The sequence below is a fragment of the Vicia villosa genome, linkage group LG5 (assembly GCF_029867415.1).
Source record: "Vicia villosa cultivar HV-30 ecotype Madison, WI linkage group LG5, Vvil1.0, whole genome shotgun sequence".
Taxonomy (NCBI): domain Eukaryota; kingdom Viridiplantae; phylum Streptophyta; class Magnoliopsida; order Fabales; family Fabaceae; genus Vicia; species Vicia villosa.
In genome coordinates, this window is record NC_081184.1 from 100,662,416 (window position 1) to 100,673,960 (window position 11,545).

The window sequence follows — 11,545 nt, forward strand, 5'->3', positions numbered from 1 at the left end:
CTTTCAGAAAAGAAAATGGTGGAACAATCATTCCTTTTGGTAGAATTATTACAAACCTTCTGGTGCATTCCAAGATTGTTGAGAGTCTGGAGTCTGAAGGTATTATCAAAAACCTTGCTGTCACCTCTGGAGCCTGTCTGAATGCTTTTTCCTTGAAGAAGATGAAAATTATTGACACTATCCTCAAAGTTCCTAAACCTCTGGCTGGAACAAGAATCAGAAGAAAACCAGTACTAGCTGACTTTGAAACCTTCTTCAATAGTGAGGTACCTGAAGTCAGAACTAAGTATCTGAAGTCACAAAAAGAGGATAAGAGTCTTAAAGATCAAGACAAAGGTGCTCCTATTAAAGTGAATCGTAAGAAGGAAGAAAGGACCAAAAGAAAGTTTGATCATCCTGCTGCTACCACCAATAAAGAAATGGTCCCAGAAGAAGTCATTGCAAAGGTTGCTAAGGCTGTCTCTGCTGATTTTGAGAAGAAAAAGAAGGAAGCTGAGAAAAAGAAGAAGAAGTCTAATAACAATGCTGAGATTGTTGGAGTTGTTGAGAAGAAGAAACTCGGAAAAAGAAAGATGATTCTTCTAGAATCTGATGAAGAAAATATCTCTCAAGAGGCTGAGAATCAACCAGAAGTTCTGGCATATGTCAGAAGAAAAGAAATCGCTAGCGGCAAAACAAAGATTTTTGAAGAGCCGAAGAGTAAGAAGCAGAAGAAGACTGAGGATGTGGCCAAAGCTTTTCTGAGAGGTTCCAAAGGTATATGCATTTCTGAACCTAATTCTGTTCCTGCTGTTTGTTCAGAAGCTGCACCAATAGAGGTTGTCCCTACACCTGAACCAGAAAAAGCCACATCAGAATCACCAGTCTTTGTCCATGTTCTTACACCTCCATCTTCTCCTATAACCATTCCTTCCTCTCCACCTACCATAAATCCTGTTCTGGATATACCACCCCTTCAAACTCTCTTTCCATCTCAACCTCCTCTCAATGCCACTCTTGAACATACTCCCTCCACCTCTCAAAACAATCCTTGTGATTCTCCTTTTCCAACCTCTGCATCACATGAGCAGCTGCTCCGTGATTGCAACTACACTCCCAAGCCTCGTCCTGAAGCTGAAGTGGTAGTGTTAGATTCTGATACTGAAGCAGAATCTTCTTATAGGTTGGATAGAGAACCTCATCCTTACTTCACTTCCAACCCTGCCTTTTCAAAAACCCAAATAAAATTCCGCCCTGTATATCCTATTGGTGTAGTTTTTGAAAACATAAAGAGGAATCTCAGAAGTACCTTTGATACTCTCAGAATTGCTGAAAGTTCTGGATTGAATGATGTTGCTATGCGGAACTTCTGGAGGATCTTTCGCAGAGAATCAGATGCTCTGTTTTTAGAACTTCAGGAAGCCTGTGTAGCTGCTGCCCCACGGCCTCGTGGAATTCTGAGGAATTATGAAGACTTCTGGTTTGCTAGTCTCAAAGGAAGACATCTGTTGGAAGAGAAGCCCTTCTTGGATGAGATGGAACAATTAAGATTGGCTGCTGAAATGGAAGCAAATCCATGCAGGGATATGGTTATCTTTATTCCTCAATATCCTGTTCTGCTAGGAGATTTCAAGACTCTCTTTGACTATCTGAGGGAAAACCCGTCTGTGAAAGACCCAAGCTTGGTCATTCCAGAAGTTGTTGACCCACCAGAAGTTGAAGGTCCTTCTGCTCCAAGGAATCTAGCTGCCATTCTTCAGGCACTTGAGAATGGAGACTCGGAAATTCCTGCTGCAGAATATGGAGATGCTTCTATGCAAGAAGCAGATGCTGAAGATCATGTTGCTAAATCTGATCCTGTTGAGGAAATCCCTGCAAATGATCTATCTATGGAAGCTGCAGATCAACATGCCATTCCTGTGGTTGAAAGCGGTGAAGCTTCTTCTGATGAATCTTCTCGTCTTGCAAGGACTCTGGAAGAAATTCAGAAAAGACAGGATGAGCAAAGTTCACTCAATGCTGAGTATAGCGCTTTCATGGTGAGGCAAGAAGGACACAACAATATGGTTCAAGAGATGCTGACCAAGATCTTGTCAAGACTAGGGCCATCTTAGATTGAGTCTGTGTTGTTTCTTTCTTTTCGTTGCATCTGTCTTTGTGCATCTGATCTTTCTTATCTTCATGTACTTCTGTACCTGCTGTTTGAACTTAAATGAAATCAACTTCTTCCTCCGTGTACTTCTGTTCTGCTAGGAATCTTTTTTTGCTTTTTGATGATATGACAAAAAGGGGGAGAAAGATAAATGATAAATGATTTGATTTAATCAGTTGCATTTACTAACAAGAACTGCAAGTTCTATATGGTTTAAGTGTTTAGCAGGTATAAAGAAGTGAAGAAAATCTTCAAAGCAAACACAAGAAGCAAAACCATGGAAACTGAAGCAAGCTGAGTGCTGTCAAGCTTCAGAAATCAGAAGCAAGAAAGAAGAATGAATCAGAAGCACTGATAATAGAATTTGATCCATATTTGTCTATTTGCTTTGACAAAATTCTATTTGCTCTGATATATTATTTGCTCTGATACATATAATGTTATGGCTTTGATACATATAATGTGTTCGAATATACATTTTATGTTCTAACTCGTTCATGCTGACTTTTGTCGTTTAGTTTTTGTTCTGTAACATTTCAGGATGTAGAGATGCTCTGATGATGCTCTGGTACATTCAACAATGTTCTGATACAAATCTAGCATGAAGTGATGTTGGTAGAAATTCAAGCTCTGAAGCTATCCGAGGGAAGCAGAAATTCAAAGCTGTGAATGTTCTAAAGATCCAGAAAACTCAAGTTCTGAAGCTGTCCTAAATGGAAGCAGAAATCAGAAGCTGTGAATGTTCAGAAGATCAAAGAAATTCAAGTTCTGAAGCTGTCCTGAATGGAAGCAGAAATCAGAAGCTGTGAATGTTCAGAAGATCAAAGAAATTCAAGTTCTGAAGCTGTCCTAGATGGAAGCAGGAATCAGAAGCTGTGAGTGCTCTAGGGATCTAAGGAAATTCTAGTTCTGAAGCTGTCCTATGGAAGCAGAAGTCAGAAGCTATGAATTCTCTAAAAGACAGAAGCTTATATGATCGTCTCTACCGAAATAATCAGGGAAGTCTTTTATTAAAGTTCTTCGAGTATTTATTTCAGGGGGAGATTATTTATCTCAGGGGGAGATTGTTAATCTCAGGGGGAGACATATTCATATGCTTATGCTATAGCTGTGTAATTTGTCTTTTGCCGTCTGTTCTTTCTGATCGCAAATTCATATCATTTATATATGTTTTTGTCATCATCAAAAAGGGGGAGATTGTTAGAACAAGATTTGTTCTGATCAATTATCTTAGTTTTGATGATAACAATAATATGAATTTTGCTTAAGATAATATGGTACTCTAATCCAATGCAATTTCCTTTTCAGGAAATATATAAAGAGTACGCATAATTCAGCGCTCAGAAGCTTTGTCTCAAAAGGTTCAGCATGCAACATCAGAACATGGTCTGGCAAGACATCAGAAGATGGTCGAAGCAGAATCAGAACATGGGTCTATGGAAGCATCAGAAGAACAAGAGAACAGAAGCACTGAAGTTCTGATGGTATCACGCTCAGAAGCACTTCAAGGTCAGAAGATCAGAAGATGCTATGCACCAAGCTGTTTGACTCTGATGATATTCAAACGTTGTATTCACAAACATCAGATCAGAAGGAAGTACAAGTGGCAGGCTACGCTGACTGACAAAAGGAACGTTAAAAGCTACTAAAGGCTACGTCAGTAGACACAGCGTGAACAAGGCTCGAGGTAGTTGACAAAAGCGTATAACATTAAATGCGATGCTGTACGGAACACGCAAAGCATTAAATGCATTCAACGGTCATCTTCTCCAACGCCTATAAATATGAAGTTCTGATGAGAAGCAAGGTTAACGATTCTGCACCAAAACAACTCATATCAAACTTGCTGAAACGCTGTTCAAATCTAAACTCAGAATCTTCATCTTCATCAAAGCTCACTACATTGCTTTTGTAATATATTAGTGAGATTAAGCTTAAACGATTAAGAGAAATATCACAGTTGTGATTATCGCTTTTAAGAAGCATTTGTAATACTCTTAGAATTACATTAAGTTGTAAGGAACTAGAGTGATCGTGTGGATCAGAATACTCTAGGAAGTCTTAGGAGTGAACTAAGCAGTTTGTAACTAGAGTGATCGTGTGGATCAGTAGACTCTAGAAAAGTCTTAGAGGCTATCTAAGCAGTTGTTCCTGGAGTGATCAGTGTGTGATCAGAAGACTCTGGAAGACTTAGTTGCTGACTAAGTGGAAAACCATTGTAATCCGTGCGATTAGTGGATTAAATCCTCAGTTGAGGTAAATCATCTCTGCGGGGGTGGACTGGAGTAGTTTAGTTAACAACGAACCAGGATAAAAATAACTGTGCAATTTATTTTTATCTGTCAAGTTTTTAAAGCTACACTTATTCAAACCCCCCCTTTCTAAGTGTTTTTCTATCCTTCAAACCATTCAGGACCTATTGTTCTGTGTACAAAGGGGGCCATAGAAGGATCGAACTGGTTACGCCGGGCAAACATCATTGAATACGCCAAGAAGTGTTCACGAAGCTTTCCAATTTCTTCTTTTGGAGTTAGGTAAGCTAACCTGGTCCCTTCTATAGTTCGATTCTTGATTTTGCTATCCTCCTCATTGACGTTTCCTCGAAAGGGAATATGAGTTTCGAATGTAGCATTAAGCCACAGTTGTAATAGCCAGAAAGGGCCAGCATAAAGTAAACTACCGGATTTGAAATTCTTGGTGAGGGTTGCAGCTTCGCTGAGGTTTTCATAAAGAGACCCTAAAAGCAGTTGGCTGAGGTTGAGATTTTTTCCAGCATGCAACTGATTAGCCATGCAAAGGTATCTCTTTGCAACTTGAATAGATCTTGAGCAGAAGGCACATCGTGAAAGCCATAGCGCTAGAAAAGCAATATGTTCTTCATCGGATACTGCCGTTTCGGTGGTAATATGATGCTTCTGGATGAATGCAGTATAAGTGACTTGTGAGTCATTAAAACCAATAGTATCATTATCCATTTCGTTAGGATCGAAGGTTTCGCCAGTTGGTCGAAGTCCTGTAATCGCAGCCACATCAAAAAGAGTAGGGGTAACCATTCCACAGGGGAGATGGAAAGTGTTGTGAGAAGCATCCCAAAAGTGAACCGCTGCTACTAACATGGGTTGGTTGTATTCTAAACCTGTCTTTGACAGTTGAATCAAATCGTATATTCCTAACGATTTCCAGAAGGATTCTTTCTGTTTCTCTACTTTTTCTAACCAGGCATAGTACAAATCAGGATCTTTGGCCAAAGGAATTGACCTAAACACTTTTACAGAGTTGGTCATATAGTTTAACCTAATTTTCGCTAAAGCTAAAGGAGTTACAGTTGGAGTTTCTTCCATGTTAGCGGATTTTCCTGAGGGAGAACAGCCATCTTCATCTATCCTAATTTTGCTAACTAATGGTCTAGTCTTGTAATAAGCAGGGAAGAATTTATTCAGAGATGGGATATTTTCACCTGGTAATGGACCCATAAAAGCGAGAGATTTTCCAGAAAGTTCAAAGGGAATGATTACCTGGGAAGCGTAAATAGCGCGTATTTCTTCGGTGTTAGGGTTTTGAACGTGCTCTTGTTCCCCAGACCGTATTGTTGATTGGAGCTTCAGAGCAGGTTGAAGAACATTTGAAGATGAAGCCATAGAGAAATTTCTGATTAAGAGAACGAGATTTGGAAGAGATTGAAGATGTTTGGTTGTTTCTTTTGAAGAAGATGAAGAAATAGAGGTGGAAGGTTGTGTAGAAGTATAAGACCAAGTATTTAAAGGTTTAACGGAAACCCTTTTTAAATCTTTTGGGTAAAATCCAAAGAACACGTGGCGGCTGGTGATTTAATCCAACGGCGGTCGAATAAGAGATAGCTTCACTCCTAGTATGTAGGAGTAATGATCAAGAAGTAAGGTTAAAACGTGGGAATGTAAGTTATGAGAAGACATCTTTGAAAATGACAAGACGTTTCGGAAACAGGGTCTTAAAAATGTATACTACTAGAGTATACTTCTGCTTTCTTATTCATATGATCTTTCTTTAGAGTTCTAAACTGTATTTCCTTCAAAACAATTTAATATGTTATTATGATTCTTTTTTCTATATCCTATCTTCGTGTTAGCTGAAGATTTCGTTTTGTAGTATTTATCCTTCGAAGAAGTAGAAAATCGAAGGAAAGATGGTTACTGATGGCCATCCCTTAAAAATAAAAGAATGGCTACTGATGGTCATGCTTCGAGAGTAAAGATTTCTAAGTTCGCTATGAAGATAATGAATACTGAAAGCTAGTGAAAAGTATGTGTCTTCGGGGACTTAGACAAATTTATAAATATATTCAAGTATTACTACTTAGCGTGTGTTTTTTTTTTCGTAGTGTTTGTTTAATACACTGCCACGCGTCGAAGACAGACTCAGGCGGGAAGATTTGAAATTCGAAGACGGTTTCGTAACTGTCCAAGTAACAGATGGCATCGCTAGAAGTTCTTATGAGAAACGTGGCAGCAGATTAGTATAGGACCGTTAAGGTCGAAACTAGTATAAATAGGAGTCTTAATGTTAGGATTCTGTGTGTTCATTTTGTACAAATCACTCACATATTTACTCAAGTATCAAGCGTTAAGAGAAAGAGTTCGCTGAGAAAATGTACGTATGACACCACCATTTTAATACATGTGTATTATCTTTTGTTTTTAAATATCTTCCAGAATTACTGCATTTCGTTTACTTCTTGCCATTTACATTTCTGTATCTTTACTTTAATGTCATTTACTTTCGAATTACTTTCATGTTATTTACTTTCAAAAGTCTTTTACATTTCTGCAGTTTAAGATTCTTTACGTTTCAATAGTCCTTTTAATTTTCTATGTTATGTTACTTATCTTTTCGCTGAAGTCACATTTATATATAACAAAGTGATTGTCAAGACTATTTGTTCTTTAATCGAACAACGCTTATTGAAGAAGACAAATAATGAATATGGTTCGAATGAACGTTGATGACAATCTTCTTGACTATGTGTCCTAGGATCAATCTAGTCGATCCTGCGAATAACCAAATCATATTTATTATAGTTTGGAAGACTAGCGGTTGTTTACCGGAAATCACCGTAAACACTTCGTTGTAGGGTGACTAGGGCTGGACAACGGGCCGGGTTGGGCGGTTTCGGGCCCAAAAGCCTCACCCAACCAAACCCGCGGTTCCTCTATGAAGGCCTATTTTCGCCCAAAATTAAACACGGTTTGACCGGGTTCGGTTTGTGCGGATCGCGGGTTAACTAAAACGGTTTAATCGGGTTATTGGTCCGATTCTTGAAAAATTTTATATAATTAATATTAGGCCAAATATCATGTTGGACCTTAATTAAACATAATACAAGTATGATTCAATGACACATTCAATACTTATAAGTTACAATTACAAATTATTACAACCAACACATTCAATATTTACAACCAATACACTTCCTCCTCGTAGCAAAATGCTGTTGTTTATAACTTGTTTATACCTGGCAGGAAGACACATTTAAAAAAAACAAAAGATTATTAATAATTAGCATAATAAATATTATCCCTACTGAAAGAGAAATGGAAAAAATATCTTACATTTGCAAAGATACTTTAGCCATATGTACATATCTCCATTGGTTATATAAGGAGATTTTCTTTCATCTGCTCCAAGCTTCTAACCTCCTGCATATATTATTATTATTATTATTATTATTCCCATAACATTATTTTTTTTTGAAAAGCAAAAGAGTAATTTATTACTTTAAGGCATAAGCCATGCCAAAGCTTACAACATGATCCAAAACAACAACCTAAACTACACCAGTACAGGACTAACAAAAAAACCAGACCCCTCTTTATCTAACTTGGTTCAAAACCAAGGCAACAACATTAACTACACCATTGCATGGGTAAGGACAGACCAGCCACCTCCTTTTCTAGATTAAGTCAATCCTACACTCCTATTTTCCAAATTCACTGCCACTGAGATGGTTTTACAGCATCCCTAAATCCAGAATGATTAAGAGATCTCCATACATAATGTTAATTTTGTTTCATCAAATTCACATGACCAAACACAACAAAAAACTGGATCATAGAATTGGAAAAGCTAAACTGAAATATTGCTAACCTTTTTCCTACATGTATCACTCCTAGTGTTGATCACATGGAACTGTAAAACATAAACCAAGAAAAACATAGTACATCAGAAAATTAAATTAATATCAAAAAGGGAACATACGAAAGAAGCTTCAAAGATAAAATTTCATAAAGAAAAACCTACCACTTATAAACCAAACAAGACAACAAAAGTTTACACTACACAACAAGATAACAACAAGCAGCATCACAAGCTCATTCCATGCTTCCCTTTCAAACTTCCGTTCCATTAATGCCTGCAAAGATATGAAAAGCAAAAGAAATCCAATTAATTAGTTTTAATAGAAATTCAATAGAAGTTAAGTTCTGTTATCATCACCCAACAATAAGGGATTTAGATTCAATTAACTAGTTTAAACATAAATTAATGTTTCCTCAAAATTAACCAACACATAACTCATCCCTAAATATTTTCGGTTGATCAAACCAGAAGTTATTAGCTTGAAGTGAAAGCTGTGGCTTCTGTTACTGCTAACAAGGATATGTAAGTCTCTATAGCTTGTTTTGGTTGTTTTTGAGAAATTTAAAGGATGGATTTGAGTCTTAGTAGCTCTAACTGATCTACGCTCCCAACATAGTCTAAAGCAAAATCAACTATAATTAGTACCTCATAGAGATGTAGATAATTATGAAATTCATATGGAGAGTCAAGAGTAACAGAATAAATCATAAAAACAAACCAAATAATAACCACAACAAAAAGTTAGAACTTTCACAAAAGAAATTATAAAATAGAAAGGGTAAGAAATAAAATTACACACCTTTTCACCTTCAGCTCACAGATCTGAAAAAATGCATCCAACTGAATCACAACCAAAAAAAGTCAAAAATCAAATAAACCACAAAACTTAGAAAATCATAAATCTAAAACTAAATCAAACACCTACCTTGCAAACGAAAGTGATAAGAGGAGAAGAGAAACGGCGAAGGGAAAGTTTGGAGGTGTGGAGAGCATGAGAGACGGATAGAGTTTGTTTCATCATAAAGAGAGAACACATGAAATGAATGAATGAATGCTTGTGAGTGATGGTGGTGACTGGTGAGCAATAGTGGTGGTTAGTGATGGTGGTGACTGGTGAGCAATGGTGGTGGAGAGTGATGAAACGATGGCGGCGGTGAGAGGAGATTGTGGCTGCTAGGGTTTCGAGAGAGAGTGTGTGTGTGTGTGTGTGAAAAGTGAAATGTGGTCTGAAGCTTGAAGCTGGTATTACACTCCCCAAATGAATGACGATGACGTCGTTTCTCAATAATCATTCGGGCGGGTCTGGGTACCTGCGGTCTAAGATTTCCTACCCGGCCCGCCCATTTGAAACCACATGAAACCGCAAGCTTCACCCATTGGGCCCGTTAGTCCGATTAGACCCGCCCATTTCTTTTTATTTTTTCGGTTTACCAAGGGTTGGGCCGGTTTCCCGGTTTTTGTCCACCCCTAAGGGTGACTTGAACATGTGTTATCATCTTCGTTGGAAGACAATTCTTTGTATTTTTCCCAAGGTTACGATCTTATATCCTTTGTTCAAGTGATTGAAGAATGTAACATCCCGATTTTATTAATATTTTTATTAATTATATTAGTAATTATACTATTTGGTATTTTTAATAATTATTTATTTAGTTATTATGTGATATAATAATTATTTGAAATATTTAATTGTATGTGTGTTTGTGTTATTTGGGTTGATTAAGTTGTATGAGAGATATAGTTAATTGGGCCTTAGTAGTAGAAACGTAATAGATAGATTATGGGTTAAGCCCATTAAGAGAAAAGTGATAGTAAGAGTAAAATATTAGGGTTTTAGAGTTGGAGTCTCGTAACTTATTTTTGGGGAGAAAGGAAAAATAGAAAAGAGAAGAGAAAGAAGGGAGTAGCACTTGAGAGAAGAAGAAAATTATGGAGGAAGCCTTAATTTTCGCAGCAAGTTTCAGCATAGAGTCACCTTGGCAAATCGGGCATATCTCTCAATCCAACCGTTGGATCGTTGCGGTACTTGGACACAACGTTCCTGACTCATAGAGGTAAGTTCTGACCGGAGCGATTTTGATTTTGAGGGTTTTAAGTTCGTCTGATAAGCTGATTCCCGAACTGGTTTTTAGGCGTGTCTCTAATTGATGTTAGAAAGGATTTCTTTTGGAGAAAAGCTTAGAGCTATGGTGAAAGAGTCCATATTTAACAAGGTAAGGGTGGGGTTCGAATTATATAACCAGGAATATGATGATTGTATGTGGGATTAGGGTGTATTTAGTTATCCGGAATTAATTGAAAATTGTAGAGGTAGTTCGTATATGCTAGTAGGTGATTGTGATCGGCTTTTTTTGTGAATTATGATGAGTACGTTGTGTTGTTATTTCTTTGTGATTTCTGAGCGACGTGTATATTGTTGTTGTTTTATGCGAAGTTGCAGGATGTTTCAGTGACGGTGTATACCTCTATTTATTGGTATAGCAACGATATAGGCTTATGCCTTTGTGACGATGATGTTGTTTGTTGTGTGTGTTTGTTGCATTCATATACATATGCATTTTTGGTGACGGCCTGGATTGGCAAATTAGTGACGAAGGCTTATGCTTTGATGCCTCTGTTAACTGGCAATTGGCGATGGGGGCTAAAGCCCTGGGTACCACATGCATGTGCAATTGTAGAGTCTCATTATTTGTGGCATGAGTGTGATTTAATTGTGACGTGATGTGACTTGACTTGTTGTTGAATATGACGATGTGAAGTGAATTGTGATAATGTGAAGTTGTAATTATAAGTTGTTATGCTAATGACTTGTTGTGACAGGTACCGTCTGGAAGATGAAAAATAGTTGTTATAACTATTATTATGTTGTTGTTGATTTTGTTATTATATCTGTACAATTTTAAATTGTTGTTATAGCTGTCGTCTGAAAGTTGTAAAGTGATAATTTTGTATGATTTAATTCTAACATATTAATTATCATACTTTTGTTTATAATTTTTCGATATCTCACCCCTTCTGAATGATGTTTCCCTACCATTGAAAATTGACAGGTACTCAAGATAGCGATGGAAATTTGAAGTGATTTTATGAAGTCTTTAATTGCTGTTATTCGAGTTGGTGTCTTGCTCTGATACGTAGCACTCGGGGGGATAAAGCGATTGTTTTATTTATTATTTTGTTTGCTGAATTTTTAAGTGAATTATGTTTTAAATTGTAACCTAAAGTTACCGTGCAATGATGCTACGATTTGATTTGAATATTTATGAAGTATGATGATTCCGCTGCGAGTTAATTATTTAATTT

The 11,545-nt window shown here is 37.2% G+C and overlaps 1 protein-coding gene across 2 annotated transcripts; it reads right to left on the reverse strand.

The window, feature by feature from the left end:
• Positions 1-7,492: 7,492 nt before the first annotated feature.
• LOC131606928 (uncharacterized) lies at positions 7,493-9,507 on the reverse strand. 2 transcript variants are annotated; one of them, XR_009285119.1, is made up of 6 exons: positions 9,168-9,500; positions 9,042-9,082; positions 8,405-8,516; positions 8,252-8,293; positions 7,717-7,803; positions 7,493-7,619 (listed from the first exon to the last, which is right to left on the reverse strand). XR_009285119.1 is itself a non-coding variant. In XM_058879011.1 (3 exons), exons 1-3 carry the CDS (start codon positions 9,276-9,278, stop codon positions 8,634-8,636), a joined length of 378 nt encoding a protein of 125 aa, XP_058734994.1. In that variant the 5' UTR covers positions 9,279-9,507; the 3' UTR covers positions 8,523-8,633. The 2 variants fall into 2 exon arrangements, 1 of the variants encoding a protein (XP_058734994.1); XM_058879011.1 differs by lacking the exons at positions 7,493-7,619; positions 7,717-7,803; positions 8,252-8,293; positions 8,405-8,516 and adding an exon at positions 8,523-8,859 and having other exon boundaries at positions 9,168-9,507.
• Between the last annotated feature and the right edge of the window lie 2,038 nt (positions 9,508-11,545).

What these genes read in the sequence shown, in the direction of transcription:
- LOC131606928 (XM_058879011.1), bottom strand. Translation starts at nt 9,278, where the DNA reads ATGTGTTCTCTCTTTATGATGAAACAAACTCTATCCGTCTCTCATGCT. An exon ending in TTATCACTTTCGTTTGCAAG is followed by an intron (nt 9,083 to 9,167) that starts GTAGGTGTTTGA and finishes GTTGTGATTCAG; the next exon opens with TTGGATGCATTTTTTCAGAT. An exon ending in TGTGAGCTGAAGGTGAAAAG is followed by an intron (nt 8,860 to 9,041) that starts GTGTGTAATTTT and finishes ATTTTGCTTTAG; the next exon opens with ACTATGTTGGGAGCGTAGAT.